The 16,371-nt window shown below is 57.8% G+C and overlaps 2 protein-coding genes across 4 annotated transcripts in view; one reads left to right on the plus strand and one right to left on the minus strand.

Moving 5' to 3' along the window:
- LOC136404369 (histone-lysine N-methyltransferase PRDM9-like) overlaps window positions 1-11,409 on the minus strand; it is a 16,861-nt gene extending 5,452 nt beyond the window's left edge. Inside the window, exons 1-2 of the mRNA XM_066383686.1 lie at window positions 11,202-11,409; window positions 3,114-3,320 (exon numbers count right to left, since the gene is read on the minus strand). Coding sequence (XP_066239783.1) covers window positions 3,114-3,320; window positions 11,202-11,409 — 415 coding nt within the window. The remainder of the gene's footprint in view (window positions 1-3,113; window positions 3,321-11,201) is intronic.
- The window catches only part of LOC136404021 (lysine-rich nucleolar protein 1-like), a 360,920-nt gene that overhangs the window by 149,919 nt on the left and 194,630 nt on the right, over window positions 1-16,371 (plus strand). The gene's annotated exons all lie outside the window — the stretch shown is intronic.

Consider the following 16,371-nt stretch of genomic DNA (forward strand, 5'->3'; position numbering starts at 1 on the left):
GACCAGTGTCCTCTGTGACCATGTCTGTGACCAGTGTCTCTGTGACCAGTCTGCTCTGTGACCAGTGACCTCTGTGACCAGTCTGCTCTGTGACCAGTGTCCTCTGTGACCAGTCTCCTCTGTGACCAGTCTCCTCTGTGACCAGTGTCCTCTGTGACCAGTCTGCTCTGTGACCAGTGTCCTCTGTGACCAGTCTCCTCTGTGACCAGTCTGCTCTGTGACCAGTCTGCTCTGTGACCAGTCTCCTCTGTGACCAGTCTGCTCTGTGACCAGTCTCCTCTGTGACCAGTGTCCTCTGTGACCAGTCTCCTCTGTGAACAGTGTCCTCTGTGACCAGTCTGCTCTGTGACCAGTCTCCTCTGTGACCAGTGTCCTCTGTGACCAGTCTGCTCTGTGACCAGTGTCCTCTGTGACCAGTGTCCTCTGTGACCAGTCTCCTCTGTGACCAGTCTGCTCTGTGACCAGTCTGCTCTGTGACCAGTCTCCTCTGTGACCAGTCTGCTCTGTGACCAGTGTCCTCTGTGACCAGTCTGCTCTGTGACCAGTCTCCTCTGTGACCAGTGTCCTCTGTGACCAGTGTCCTCTGTGACCAGTGTCCTCTGTGACCAGTCTGCTCTGTGACCAGTCTGCTCTGTGACCAGTCTGCTCTGTGACCAGTGTCCTCTGTGACCAGTGTCCTCTGTGACCAGTCTGCTCTGTGACCAGTCTGCTCTGTGACCAGTGTCCTCTGTGACCAGTGTCCTCTGTGACCAGTCTCCTCTGTGACCAGTGTCCTCTGTGACCAGTCTGCTCTGTGACCAGTGTCCTCTGTGACCAGTGTCCTCTGTGACCAGTCTCCTCTGTGACCAGTCTGCTCTGTGACCAGTCTGCTCTGTGACCAGTCTCCTCTGTGACCAGTCTGCTCTGTGACCAGTCTGCTCTGTGACCAGTCTCCTCTGTGACCAGTGTCCTCTGTGACCAGTCTCCTCTGTGACCAGTCTCCTCTGTGACCAGTGTCCTCTGTGACCAGTGTCCTCTGTGACCAGTCTGCTCTGTGACCAGTGTCCTCTGTGACCAGTGTCCTCTGTGACCAGTGTCCTCTGTGACCAGTCTCCTCTGTGACCAGTGTCCTCTGTGACCAGTCTCCTCTGTGACCAGTCTCCTCTGTGACCAGTCTGCTCTGTGACCAGTGTCCTCTGTGATCAGTCTGCTCTGTGACCAGTCTGCTCTGTGACCAGTCTCCTCTGTGACCAGTGTCCTCTGTGACCAGTCTCCTCTGTGACCAGTCTCCTCTGTGACCAGTCTCCTCTGTGACCAGTGTCCTCTGTGACCAGTCTGCTCTGTGACCAGTGTCCTCTGTGACCAGTGTCCTCTGTGACCAGTGTCCTCTGTGACCAGTCTCCTCTGTGACCAGTGTCCTCTGTGACCAGTGTCCTCTGTGACCAGTCTCCTCTGTGACCAGTGTCCTCTGTGACCAGTGTCCTCTGTGACCAGTGTCCTCTGTGACCAGTCTGCTCTGTGACCAGTCTCCTCTGTGACCAGTGTCCTCTGTGACCAGTCTCCTCTGTGACCAGTCTGCTCTGTGACCAGTCTGCTCTGTGACCAGTCTCCTCTGTGACCAGTCTGCTCTGTGACCAGTCTGCTCTGTGACCAGTCTCCTCTGTGACCAGTGTCCTCTGTGACCAGTCTCCTCTGTGACCAGTCTCCTCTGTGACCAGTCTCCTCTGTGACCAGTGTCCTCTGTGACCAGTCTGCTCTGTGACCAGTGTCCTCTGTGACCAGTGTCCTCTGTGACCAGTGTCCTCTGTGACCAGTCTCCTCTGTGACCAGTGTCCTCTGTGACCAGTCTCCTCTGTGACCAGTCTCCTCTGTGACCAGTCTGCTCTGTGACCAGTGTCCTCTGTGATCAGTCTGCTCTGTGACCAGTCTGCTCTGTGACCAGTCTCCTCTGTGACCAGTGTCCTCTGTGACCTGCCGGACCCGGGCGTCTTGGCTGCACCCTCCCCTGCGAGTCTCACGCCCCCTTGCGTCTGTTCTGAGAACTGGAAGGCACCCTGCAGCTCCCCACAGGTGGTCACGCTCCCTGGGTCTCCTGGTTCTTGCAACAATACTCACACAGCCGACCTGCTGACCAGGTCCTGCAAAAGACGACCTCGGCTTCCTGAGGTTTAACCATTCTGCACCCATGTAGGAAACATCCTACCAGCATCGTACAGGCTGCGCTGGGCTCACCTGAGCTTACCGGGGCTGTTCCAGCCATCCACCCCTTATGCATCCATATAGTTAACATTTTTTAAAAAAATTAGGACCCACCATGTGCCACAATGAGGCACATAATTCTTCAATCATTTTCAACATCAAGACAGGGCCTGATGCATAGTTGGTTCTCGATAAAAGAGCGTTGAATCAATGAATGGCTGAGTTCGAGAGTGAGACGGAGGATGTTAAGGAGCAAAAGCATTCGGAAGTCACCTTGTCCCAAACCTGTCCTGGTTCCATCGTCCCTCCGTCTCCTCTTCAGCAGCCGGGGGCCAAGATTATTCTCAAACCATTCTAGCGAGAACGGGAGGTTGGGGTGGAAGGGGGTCAGGTGAAGCTAGGACCTCACTCTCTGGTCTCTGGTGGTTTGTACACTGTGCACCCTGTCACCCCACCTCACGGCACTCCGAGGACCCGACAGCGGCTGAGATCCGAGCCCTCAAGCTACGTGCTCACCAGAATCTGTCTCCTTCTTCTCACGGACACACGCTTGTTCGCCTGTCGGTGGGTGGAGTCGTGTAACAGAATTTTGGTCAATGGGATGAGAATGGAAGTAATGTTTGTCACTCCCGGGCCTGGGCCACTGTCACAGCCAGTGTGTGTGTGTGTGGGGGGGGGGGTCCTCTGACTCTTTGCCCCTTTCGCTCACAGGATACAGAGACCTGAGGGAAAGGAAGCCACAGCTGGAAGGAGCCTGGGTCCCTGAGAGACTGTGAGGAGCAGACACCCCCTCCCAGCTCCACTCCACTCCCTGACTGCCAGCAGGGCTCCGCATGAGCAATAACGGCACCCGTAGTTCCTCTCAGCCACTGGCACACGGTCACCGTGTGTGCGCGCAGCGAACCTCACTGTGGGTGACCCGCCAGCGCCGTTACCTCGGCAGCTGATGGGCTCCGACCTGTTGCCCTCAAAGAACAGCTTCAACTCTGGGGCCCTCCGGACGTCGAACTCCTCTCGAAGCTCCGTCTCGACCGCGACGTCCACCTTGCCGAAGCCGACCCCGTTCTTGCCTCTGCCCACGATCTCCGCGGCTTTGCCCAGCTCCTCGGCCAGGCTCCGGGACGGCTTTGAGGACGCGTTGTCTGAAAGAGCCCAGGGAAAGTGGGACTCCCTCGGGGGCCTGCCCCCCACACACACACACACCTCCGGTCCCCCTGAAGGCGTGGGCTCGTCTAGGCTACCGAGCACCACGCCCTTCCCGTGCCCTGCGGACGCCCGGCGAGCTCTCACAGATGTCACGCGTGCAGCGTGAACTTGGCCAGTGTGGGGGCCACATATCAGGGCTCTTTGGGAAGAAGGGGGTTTTCAGCGCCGCTTTGGGGCCACCTAATAACCTCTCTAAGACCCACTTTCCTCAGAGGAAAGCGGAGAGGAGAGTGGCTATGGCGTGAGGTTGTCACAGTCACCAGGTTGACAGACCGCCAGTTCTACCGTGCTTATTATTTCTAAGAGCCAACATAGATTCGACCATTTCATCTTCCCAGTTCCCATAGGGAGCAGGTACCCTTCGGACCCAGATGAGGAAACTGAGGCACGGCCACATGCTCTATTTGCCCAAGGCCACACGGCAGGGAGAGCGGGAGCCGGATCCAGACCCAGGCGCCTGTCTCTCTAACCTGTTAAACCCTGAGCCCACACCAATCCTCTGCATGTATGAACATAGACTATAATAACTAATATACACTCCGTGACTGTGTATCTGTAAATACACGCTATTATATATCAACCTGTCCATTTTAATATAGGTAGTAGAATAATAGACACATGTCATCACTGTGGTTGTTACTGTTGCGAAATTTCTGTGGTCGGAAATTACCTGGGAGCCACGGGGAGGGGAGACAGAACGAGGGAGAGAATGAATGAGCGCCACCTGGTGGGAAGTCCCGGAACTCACAGGCCAAACTGGGCCCCGGTTGCCCTGTAGCTGCAGAAATCACGGCAAGGGGACTCACGGGGAAGGCAGGCCCGAGTGGGACGTGGGTACAGGGGAGGTTATGATGCTCCCCTACCCGCTCCGAGCCCATCCCGCTTGCAGGGGGTGTCAGACGGAACTCACACTCTACATGAGACTTGTGCAGTGACAGATGGTTGCTAGACCGATGGTCACATCATCAGGTACATAAATACAGAATCTCGCGGTTGCACAGTGGACATGAATTATATTATTGTATGGCAACTATACTTTAATAAAAAAAATTAAATTAGCTTGACCGGGCGGTGGCGCAGTGGATAGAGCACCGGACTGGGATGCAGTGGACCCAGGTTCGAGACCCCGAGGTCGCCAGCTTGAGCACAGACTCGTCTGGTTTGAGCAAAGCTCACCAGCTTGAGCCCAGGGTCACTGGCTTGAACAAGGGGGTCACTGGCCTGGCTGGAGCCCCTCGGTCAAGGCACAAATGAGAAAGCTGTCAATGAACAACTAAGGTGCCACAACGAAGAATTGATGCTTCTTATCTCTCTCCCTTCCTGTTTGTCTGTCCCTGTCCCTCTCTCTGTCTCTGTCACTCAGAAAAAAAATTAAATTAAGAAAGATTCTTGGCCCCTCACGTTGCTGGGCTACGAGCGGGAGTGGGTGGGAACTCTCCTCTGGAAACAGCTGCAAAGAACTGGAACAAAAAGTTGGAAGTGGGGGGGGGGGGCTTCCTGGACGAAGGGGACAGGAGTCCAAGGCAGTCAGGTCTGCCGTTCCTCCTCCTGGAGGGACCAGGTGGACCACCACCAGTGGGCGGAGGGACCAGGTTGACAACCACCAGTGGGCGGGAGGGACCAGGTTGACCAGCACTAGTGGGTGGAGGGACCAGGCGGACCACCACTAGTGGGCGGAGGGACCAGGCTGACCACCACTAGTGGGCGGAGGGACCAGGCTGACCACCACTAGTGGGCGGGAGGGACCAGGTTGACCAGCACTAGTGGGTGGAGGGACCAGGCGGACCACCACTAGTGGGCGGAGGGACCAGGCGGACCACCACTAGTGGACGGAGGGACCAGGTGACAACCACCACTAGTGGGCGGGAGGGACCAGGTGGACCACCACTAGTGGGCGGTAGGGACCAGGCTGATGACCACTAGTGGGCGGGAGGGACCAGGTGGACCACCACCAGTGGACGGAGGGACCAGGTGGACCACCACTAGTGGGAGGAGGGACCAGGTTGACAACCACCACTAGTGGGCGGGAGGGACCAGGTGGACCACCACTAGTGGATGGAGGGACCAGGTGGACCACCACTAGTGGGCGGAGGGACCAGGTGGACCACCACTAGTGGGCGGAGGGACCAGGTGGACCACCACTAGTGGGCGGGAGGGACCAGGTTGACAACCACCAGTGGGCGGGAGGGACCAGGTTGACCACCACTAGTGGATGGAGGGACCAGGTGGACCACCACTAGTGGGCGGAGGGACCAGGTGGACCACCACTAGTGGATGGAGGGACCAGGTGGACCACCACTAGTGGGCGGAGGGACCAGGTGGACCACCACTAGTGGGCGGGAGGGACCAGGTGGACCACTAGTGGGCGGGAGGGACCAGGTGGACCACCACCAGTGGGCGGAGGGACCAGGCGGACCACCACTAGTGGGCGGGAGGGACCAGGCGGACCACCACTAGTGGGCGGGAGGGACCAGGTGGACCACTAGTGGGCTGGAGGGACCAGGTGGACCACCACCAGTGGGCGGAGGGACCAGGCGGACCACCACCAGTGGGCGGAGGGACCAGGCGGACCACCACCAGTGGGCGGGAGGGACCAGGTGGACCACCACCAGTGGGCGGAGGGACCAGGCGGACCACCACTAGTGGGCGGGAGGGACCAGGTGGACCACCACCAGTGGGCGGAGGGACCAGGCGGACCACCACTAGTGGGCGGGAGGGACCAGGCGGACCACCACCAGTGGGCGGAGGGACCAGGCTGACAACCACCAGTGGGCAGAGGGACCAGGCTGACAACCACCAGTGGGCGGAGGGACCAGGCTGACGACCACTAGTGGGCGGAGGGACCAGGCGGACCACCAGTGCTCTGTCAGCTGCACCACAGGCTCTCTCCTCCCCGCTGGCTGCCTGGGCCGCAGCCTCCCTGCCTTCGGATCTGTCCTGAACTGTCACCTTCTCAGGAGGACCTTCCCTTTTCTCTGTCTCACGATGGAGAACATCACGGGTCAAAGAAAAGCTCGTTCGTGGATTCATTTGTTGTTGTTGTTTTTTTCAACATCTCTGCAGACCTACCGTGCTCCAGGCACTAGGCAAGATGTTAGGAATCAAGAGACGAACCACACCTGGTCCTTATCCCCCACGGAGCACGGAGCACGCAAGGTTAAAATGGTTTCAATGCAGGGTACCCAGGGTGCAGAGGGCTGTGTGAGCTCATGGGAGGTAGGAATCACCATTCTAGGTTACAGTGAGGTGAGCAGAGCCTCCTGACCAGGTGATTCCAGGGGCTTCAACCTACCAAGCCAGATGAAGAAGTGCAGAAAGAACCCTAGAAGCAGAGGCATGTGCAAAGGCCCTGGGGCCTGAGTCAGTTTGACTGATCTGGCAAATAACTCCAGGTCTAGAGTGGAGTGGGGAGGCTGGCCCAGCTAGATCAGGCAGAGGACACGGTAGCTACGATAAGGAGTTTGCAGTCTTAGGGCGTCTTTAGGGTTTTTTTTTTTTAAATCAGGGAGTGACCCCCATCAGATTTGCATTTTAGAAAAAATAAGTATGTCTGGGTTTGTGGCAGAGACGGCCCGGGAGGGAGAAGGGAGACCGTCTAGGGGTCAGGTGTGGAATGGCGAGGCCAGAGGTAAGGCCGTGGGGGGGGGGGGACGAGAAGACAGGAAATGGCTTCAGGAGGCGGCACTAACAGGACTCAGTGACGGGTGAGGGGTGGACCCAGGAGTCAAGAATGACCTTGCGATGTCTGGCGTGGACCTGAGGTCTTAGAGACCATCAAAGGTGATGAACTCCCAAAAGGAAAAAAAAAAAAACACCCCACAAAACAAAAACGATGAGGCCTGATTTGGGGCACACAGAGCATCTGAGGTGCGTGAGGGACAGACCGTGAGCGAGGCTCCTCCTGGCCGACCCTCTGCGTTTGAGCCTCAAGTCCTGGGAGAGGCGAGAGACCAGGAGGCAGCTGAGGATGTCGGGTCACCGGGACGCTACCTCCCTGGGGACAGTATTGGGAAAATCCTCTTTGTCAAGAGCCCAGGCACTCTGGGGGGTGGGGGTGGAGGCTGTGGTATTGCTTTTAAAGCCAAGAGATTAGCTTTTCCCAAGGTCCCTTTAGAAGGCTTGTCCATTAGTTTGGACATTATTTTTGCTTGAAACTGTGTTTTAGAAAGAATTAAATATTCACTCGTCTCTTTCAGACAAAAAAATCTCTGCTGCTGTTTGCTGCTTAGAAACACCCTCGCTGGGAACGGCTTTAAGTTTAAAAGTGTTCAAGGGAGTTGCTATCAAAGGTGATGAAAGAATTTAAAACCGACTGGCTCTCTCTGAAGCCCCAGCTCAGGGTCGATCTCTACGTGATAACAGGTCCGGGAAGGTTCCAGAGACTCAGGAAGTTGTCCTTCTGCTCCGCTCAGGACGGGGCCATCCTGCCTTTGCACGTGGAAAGAACGGGCCCCCCAGCTTGGACGCTCTGGAAGGGTCAGTGAGGGCTGCTGTGTGTGTTGTGCGTACGAAATGTGCGGCTCTGAGTCCTTCAACATCTCTCCCGAAGGTCCAGGACCCACAGCACCAGAGAGAAGACGGTTTGGATGTCCGACCTGTGTAAGCCCGAACCTTACAATTCCTCGAGAAGTAGAACAGGCCGCAGGGCTCCCAATTTCCCTCTGAAAGGAACCATGGAACGGAGGCCTGTGTCCGTGTGTGTGTGTGTGTCCGTGTGCGTGTGTGTGTGTGTGTGTGAGAGAGAGAGAGAGAGAGAGAGAGAGAGAGAGAGAGATGTGAGAGGTTGGCTGAAGCCATCATTCAGCAGAGCAGAAGGGGATGCTTCCCCTGGCTCAGAGGCATGTATAAAAACCTGCCCTGGCCGGTTGTCTCAGCAATAGATCGGCAGCCTGGCGTGCGGGAGTCCCGGGTTCGATTCCCGGCCAGGGCACACAGGAGAGGCGCCCATCTGCTTCTCCACCCCTCCCCCTCTCCTTCCTCTCTGTCTCTCTCTTCCCCTCCCGCAGCCAAGGCTCCATTGGAGCAAAGTTGGCTCGGGCGCTGGGGACGGCTCCATGGCCTCTGCCTCAGACACTAGAATGGCTCTGGTCCCAACAGAGCGACGCCCCAGATGGGCAGAGCATCGCCCCCTGGTGAGCTTGCCAGGTGGATCCCGGTCGGGCGCATGCGGGAGTCTGTCTCTCTGCCTCCCTGCTTCCAACTTCAGAAAAATACAAAAAACAACAAAACAAAACAAAACAAAACAAAACAAAGCAACCATGGCCCAAAGTGGATCCCCCCTCCAAGGTCTCGCTTCGTGGACTTGAAGGAGAACCAGCATGTGCCCTGGCTCGTAGGTTGCAAAAACCGTTAACAGCCTTCGTTTTGAGGGAAATGAGAGGTCTGCGATTGCTTTGAGGGAATGTTACGCAACAGGAACGCACCCTGATGGACGCAGGCGGGAAGGAACCGGTCTGGTTTTCCCTCCTGAACCCTGGAGGGGAAGGAGGAGCAGAGAGGAACGCTCCGCTCGGTGACGCCTTGTGACGCGGCTGCAGCGGCCTGCCGAGCAGCCTGGGACCCCCTCGCCCACGCGCGCTCCCTCCGCGACCCCCTCGCCCGCCCGCGCTCCCTCCGCGACCCCGTCCCCCACGCGCGCTCCCTCCGCGACCCCCTCGCCCACCCGCGCTGCCTCCGCGACCCCCTCACCCGCCCGCGCTCCCTCCGCGACCCCCTCGCCCGCCCGCGCTCCCTCCGCGACCCCGTCCCCCACGCACGCTCCCTCCGTGACCCCCCTCCACAACCCCCTCGCCCACGCGCGCTCCCTCCGCGACCCCCCTCCACAACCCCCTCGCCCACGCGCGCTCCCTCCGCGACCCCCTCGCCCGCCCGCGCTCCCTCCGCGACCCCGTCCCCCACGCACGCTCCCTCCGTGACCCCCCTCCACAACCCCCTCGCCCACGCGCGCTCCCTCCGCGACCCCCTCGCCCGCCCGCGCTCCCTCCGCGACCCCCTCGCCCGCCCGCGCTCCCTCCGCGACCCCGTCCCCCACGCACGCTCCCTCCGTGACCCCCCTCCACAACCCCCTCGCCCACGCGCGCTCCCTCCGCGACCCCCTCGCCCGCCCGCGCTCCCTCCGCGACCCCGTCCCCCACGCGCGCTCCCTCCGCGACCCCCTCGCCCACGCGCGCTCCCTCCGCGACCCCCTCACCCGCCCGCGCTCCCTCCGCGACCCCGTCCCCCACGCACGCTCCCTCCGTGACCCCCTCCACGACCCCCTCGCCCACCCGCGCTCCCTCCACGAAAGTGGCTTCGCTCAGAGAGGATGAATCAGAGGAGAAAAACCAGAGATGGAGGAAAAACTGGGGAGGGGGAGGCCTGAATTTCAGACGGGGGTTTGACTGTGTGGGGTCAGCCGCTCAGGGACTGCGGCAAACTGACAGGCAAGCGCGCTGACCCAAAGGGGACATCGTTGGTCAGTTCCAGCTAATTGTCCTATCGCAAGAGGAGGAGCTAGTGCTTCCAGATTTCTCCTTTCGTCTTTTTCAAAGAGCAGAGATAAAGTCAAAGTTAATTGTGAAATCTCCCCAGTTTTTAAAACGCTGTGTGACCTCGGGCAAATCCCTTGACCTCTCTGAGCTTCTGTTTCCTCAGCTGTAAAACAGGGAGACATCGTTCCACCGCACTGGGTCGTGGTGACTTACTGTGTAGAGGCACGGAGGATGTTGCCCAACACGCAGGAAGTGCTCGCTGTGTGGGAGCTGTCGTGGAAGTCCCTTTCACCCTGTCCCCGGGCACAGCTCAGTGCCAGTGCCTGAGGAAAAGGACCTGTTCTCTGCTCAGAAGGTCTGCTCGTGCAGAGGGCAGCGGGCCACAGAGGAGGAGTAGCCCACGATCCAGGTGATAAAGATCGTGGTCTACGACTCCCTTCCTGAGAGCCTGCCCGTCACTGTCATCGTGAATTGCTCTCTGACTGTGTTCCAACAGTTTTTAAACATATTATCTCCTTTCATCTCAACAACAATCCTGTATGGCCGCTATGTTCATGCCCATTTTACAGAAGAAATAAAAAACAAACCTGAGGTTCAGAATGTTACAGACACCTGAGGATGAGTCCTGGCTCCTGTCTCCATGGAGACAGAGAAGCCACATACAAATAAAGACCGTAGTGACCCTGGCTGGTTGGCTCAGTGGTAGAGCGTTGGCTTGGCATGCGGAAGTCCCGGGTTCGATTCCCGGCCAGGGCACACAGGAGAAGCGCCCATCTGCTTCTCCACCCCTCCCCTTCTCCTTCCTCTCTGTCTCTCTCTTCCCCTCCCGCAGCCAAGGCTCCATTGCAGCAAAGATGGGCCGGGCACTGGGGATGGCTCCTTGGCCTCTGCCCCAGGCGCTGGAGTGGCTCTGGTCACAACAGAGCGTCGCCCCTGGTGGGCAGAGCATCGCCCCCTGGTGGGCGTGCCGGGTGGATCCCGGTAGGGCGCATGCTGGAGTCTGTCTCTCTGCCTCCCTGCTTCTAACTTCAGAAAAAGACCAAAAAAAGAGCACCGTGTGGCAGTGTGCATCTCACAAACTATCGAACCTCCCTGGACTCGCATTCCCATCTGGAAACTGGGAATAATGTTACATACGCATGACTTTTTAAAACATATTAATAATAACGTCTTCTCCTAGGTTTAGCAATAGGTAACTCTCCTCTGCCCCCCCCCAGGAGCAGGGAGGCAGGCCTCAGCCCCCGTCCCCCAGGCCCAGGAGCGAGGGGGCGACACTCCCCCAGGAGCAGGGAGGCAGGCCTCAGGCCCCCCGCCCCCCAAGCCCAGGAGCGAGGGGGCGACACTCACGGAACAGCACCAGGAGGAAGCGGGTCTGGCTGAGCGCCTGGGCCAGGCCGGCAGGTGTCAGCACCATCAGGTTGCCCTCCACCGCGACGTGCAAGGGCTCGGGCGTGGGGACGGGCTCGTCCTCTCCGGCACCGTCCTCTGGGGAGTCCCGGACCGCAGAGACAGGAGAGGTCAGCAGCAGCAGGACAGGCGTCCAGAGCAGCCCCATGGCTATCCTGCCGGCAGGAGGGGAAACAGGGTCCCCCGTTATCCACACCAGTGGTGAGGTCCCAGGTCCTCACTCCCTCCCCCCTGCCCTGCCCAGCAGGAGGGGAAACAGGGTCCCCCATTATCCACACCAGTGGTGAGGTCCCAGGTCCTCACCCCCTCCCCCTCCCCTGCCCAGCAGGGGGAGACACAGGGTCCCCCATTATCCACACCAGTGGTGAGGTCCCAGGTCCTCACTCCCTCCCCCTCCCCTGCCCAGCAGGAGGGGAAGCAGGGTCCCCCATTATCCACACCAGTGGTGAGATCCCAGGTCCTCACCCCCTCCCCCCTCCCCTGCCCAGCAGGGGGAGACACAGGGTCCCCCCGTTATCCACACCAGTGGTGAGGTCCCAGGTTCTCACTCCCTCCCCCCTGCCCTGCCCAGCAGTCCCTGTGCAGAGACAGAGGCCTGAGCAGAGGCCCCAGAGGAGAGGAGAAGCGTCAGGTTAACCTCCAGGCCCGTGTCCAACGGCACAGGGGTACCTCTGAGACGCAGGGCCCCGCTCAGAGCAGCGAGAAGCCTCATCACACGCCCCCCACCGAGCCCACTGACTCCCAGACACGAGGGGAGACCCCCGCAGAGCCACATCCTCGGCTGAGCCTCTGGAGCTAAGAGGGGACCAGTCCAGCCCCAGCTGCAGCCTCTGCCTCATGACCCCCCCCCAGCGCCCCCCCAGCGCCCCTGGAATGCGCCTCCTCGCACGACGCTCACTGCCGCCCAGCGTAACCCCGTTTTTGAACAAATTTTCTCCTCAGGTGCAAGTGTCTTTTTTTTTTTTTTAAGTTATGACTAGAATAAACACTTGTAAAAAATGCCAACCAAATACAACAAAGATACGTTAACTAGAAAATAAAAATCTCTCCCGTAATTCCACCCTTGAGAAAGCCACTGCTCAGAGTCTGGAATGAGTCCTTACAGATGTTGAAGATGCCTATACGAAGGCACATGTTCAAACGTGAGTGGCATATTTGGTGGTCTGATTTTCATTTTTTCTTTTCTTCTTTTAAGTGAGAGGAGAAGAGGCAGAGAGATAGGCTCCTGCGTGTGCCCCGACTGGGATCCACCTGGCAAGACCCCTAAGGGAGATGCTCTGCCCAATGTGGACAGTTGCTCCCGCTGCTCAGCAATGGAGTTATTTTTAGTGCCTGAGGGGAGGTCAAGGAGTCATCCTCAGGGCCTAGGGCTGGCTTCCTAGAACCATTGAGCCATGGCTGAGGGAGAGGAAGACAGAGAGAGAGAGGAAGAGGGAAGGATTGAGAAGCAGATGGTCAGTTCTCCTGTGTGCCCTGACCAGGAATCGAACCTGGGACATCTACATGTTGGGCTGATGCTCTACTATTGAGCCAACTAGCCAGGGCCGGGTGTTCTGATTGTCGTACTCAATAATATTAAATCTGTCTTCGATATCTTCCCATAAGTGTACATATTAGAGCTATGACATGCCTTCCTTTCCTCTTTTCCTCATTTTATTGAACCATTCTTAACTACCAGGTTGATGGTCTGCTGGGAAGCTGCCTCTCTCCCTGATACCCTGTGTCTCCCCTGAAAATGCAGACCAGAGGATCAGTCTCTGCACGTCCTCCTCAAGCTCGGAGCCGCTGTCCTGCGCAGCACACAGACTACCGGAGCGTCTTCGTCGAGAAGACACACAACACTTTCTCTAGTCATTCTTCAGGTGACGTGAAAGAGGATCTGACCTTTGTCGACTGTTGCATTCCTAGCATCGGGCATTTGTGGCAGGAAAATGAACACATGGAAGGAAGGAATGAATGAATGATTTCTATTTACCTGAGAAACGTGTTTAGCAATCAGAGGATTTTTAAAAAGTAGATTTCACGTCATTTTATCGCCCATCTATAGTGAACTGGGACCAGTTCTCCGTGCGAAATTGTCTAAGACCCTGCAGCTCCACATTCTAGTGGGTTCCGGGTCACCGTCTCTCCTTACGACCAGCTCTGCTCAGCAGAGCACCGAGGTTTGATGTGGGTTCCGAAACAGGCCTTGGAGACTCACTCCCAGCGGGGACCGGGCGCTGGCTCAAGTGTCCGGCTTGTCAGAGGGGGCTTTTCAGAACGGAAGGGACTTGAGTGCCCAGCCGTCCGTGCTGCCGTCTCTGGGTCTGGACAGACACGTGCTGACAGGACAGGACAGGACCCCCCGCCTCCCTGCCAGGAGGAGGAAGATGACAACAGGGAAAAGCGGTCAGAGGTGTGACGCTTCTGGGGTGCTCACAGGGGGCTCTCTATCCCAACGTGTGTGTGTGTGTGCGTGCGCGCGTGCGCGTGTGTGTGCATGAGTGTGTGTGTGTGAACTTTCCCACACCCACAAGCAATTCTCAGACACCAGGAGGGCGTCCCACGCACTCAGATCTCACACGTTCTGCCCGGAAAGAGCATCAGATCCCACAGGTTCAGGGCGGGGTCCCGTGGGACCTGCCTCCACTTCAGATGCCCATCCCCCACCGCCGGGGGTCCCCTGCACTCCTCACCACCTGGCTATGAGCCGGAGGTTGTCACCGCCCCTTCTTGGGGGGGGTCCATGAATCGGCTGAGGGTGACTCACAGAAATCGGGAGACCCGTGTTCACTCGCTCGATTACGGGTCGACGACAAAGGATATCAGAGGAAGAGACCCAGAGCCAAGGTCCCACACGGAGGGGCCTGTGTCTGTGGGGTTTGGTGGGGGTCCCATGCGGCAGCTCCCCCTGGAGGGGGTCTGGTTCCCCAGCCCGGGAGCTCGGCAAACCCATCTCTCTGGGTTTGGACGGAGGCGACATGACTTGAGCAACGATCGATGAAATCATGGGGCCTCGGTGATTCGTGCCGTCCTCCCAGGGAGCCCAGGGGGTTGGAGTCCTTCCACTGTGTTTACGGTGGGTTCCCCTAACAGCCAGCCCCCACCCCCACGTGCTTTCCAAGTCGCCCCTTCACATCCACCTTGTGGGGGGAGGAAGCTGGTGAAGAGCCCGTCTCCCCTGCCTGGCTCTGAAGGGAGTTCAGCAAGTGAGGAGGAGACACCAAATGTTGTCACAAAAGATGCTCCGATGGCTCCATACAATCCGGGCTTGGGGAGGGGTGAGGCAGGAACTGTGGGTCAGTCAGGGGTGGGGTTCAAATAACATAACAGCCAGCTCTCTGTCCTCATGGCCGCTTAAGAATAAAAATATATATACTGAAAGGTAGTTTATTATTTCCTGCACTGAATCCTTAAACAAGAAGAATAAAAGAGGTACACAAAACTAGATGGTGTTATAAGAAAGAGTTTTAAAATATTAATGAAAAAGGCCCTGGTCAGTTGGCTCAGCGGTACCCAGGTTCGATTCCCGGCCAGGGCACACAGGAGAAGCGCCCATTTGCTTCTCCACCCCTCCCCCTCTCCTTCCTCTCTGTCTCTCTCTTCCCCTCCCGCAGCCAAGGCTCCATTGGAGCAAAGATGGCCCGGGCGCTGGGGATGGCTCCTTGGCCTCTGCCCCAGGTGCTAGAGTGGCTCTGGTCCCAGCAGAGCGACGCCCCGGAGGGGCAGAGCATCGCCCCCTGGTGGGCAGAGCGTCGCCCCTGGTGGGCGTGCCGGGTGGATCCCGGTCGGGCGCATGCGGGAGTCTGTCTGTCTCTCCCCGCTTCCAGCTTCAGAAAAATACAAAAAAAAAAAAAATTAATGAAAAAATATTATATAATACCTGACCAAAAAAAACAATAAAAGGGTTATTTAAGATATTTCTATATTGCTTCTTGATGAGCATCCTCACATGCAATTTTTTTCACCTGGATGAACATGACCACGGGCACTTAGGATACGCTGTGCGCAGCTGAACGTTAAGAAAGCGTGAGGGGTGTCAGTTTGTGATTTCCACACTGGGCGGCTGCCCAGGCGTCCACCTGAGAGAGAACCCTGGTGACAAGGGTCATTTTAACAACCAGTTCACCAAACTCAACAAAACATTAGGTGCAAACCGGCTGAAGTCCACCACTGCTGTGGGCTGATGACCACATACCTCGGACAAATACATTCTGGTCATCCGAGTGACCAAATAGATGTACTTCTTCTAAATCACAGTCTTGCAGGAGCCCTAGCTTCCGTCTCTTCTCTTTGCTAAAACCCAGCCCTGTCTCTCTCCTCGCTGACCCCTGTGGACTCAGGACCCAGTCTCATGCTGCCCATAGCTATAAATTAATCCGAGGCCTTAGGCTAGTGTTTGAGCTCAACGCTCAGCAGCTCACTAACCCTCACGGTATGTCTGTCGTGGGCACAGCGATGGTGCCCAGTCCACAAAGGTGCAGACTGGACGGCCGATGGCTGGACAGGGTCCTTCCCCTACCCCCTTCCCCAGTCCCTAGAACCATGGTCGTGGATTCCAGCTGCCAGCTTTGGAAGAGAGGGTAATAAAACTGCAGCTGAGAGGTTTCACCGAGGACAAAGGAACTGAGTCACCAGATATACAGTGTGTCCGTAAAGACATGGTGCATTTTTGACCGGTCACAGGAAAGCAACAAAAGACAATAGAGGCCCTGGCCGGTTGGCCTGGTGGTAGAGCGTCGGCCTGGCGTGCAGAAGTCCCGGGTTCGATTCCCGGCCAGGGCACACAGGAGAAGCGCCCATCTGCTTCTCCACCCCTCCCCTTCTCCTTCCTTTCTGTCTCTCTCTTCCCCTCCCACAGCGAGGCTCCATTGGAGCAAAGATGGCCCAGGCGCTGAGGATGGCTCCTTGGCCTCTGCCCCAGGTGCTAGAGTGGCTCTGGTCACGGCAGAGCGATGCCCCAGAGGGGCAGAGCGTCGCCCCCTGGTGGGCAGAGCGTTGCCCCTGGTGGGCATGCCGGGTGGATCCTGGTCGGGCGCATGCGGGAGTCTGTCTGACTGTCTCTCCCCGTTTCCAGCTTCAGAAAAATGAAAAAAAAAAAAAAAAGATGATAGAAATGTGAAATCTGCAC

Source organism: Saccopteryx leptura, chromosome 4 (assembly GCF_036850995.1).
Source record: "Saccopteryx leptura isolate mSacLep1 chromosome 4, mSacLep1_pri_phased_curated, whole genome shotgun sequence".
Taxonomy (NCBI): Eukaryota; Metazoa; Chordata; class Mammalia; order Chiroptera; family Emballonuridae; genus Saccopteryx; species Saccopteryx leptura.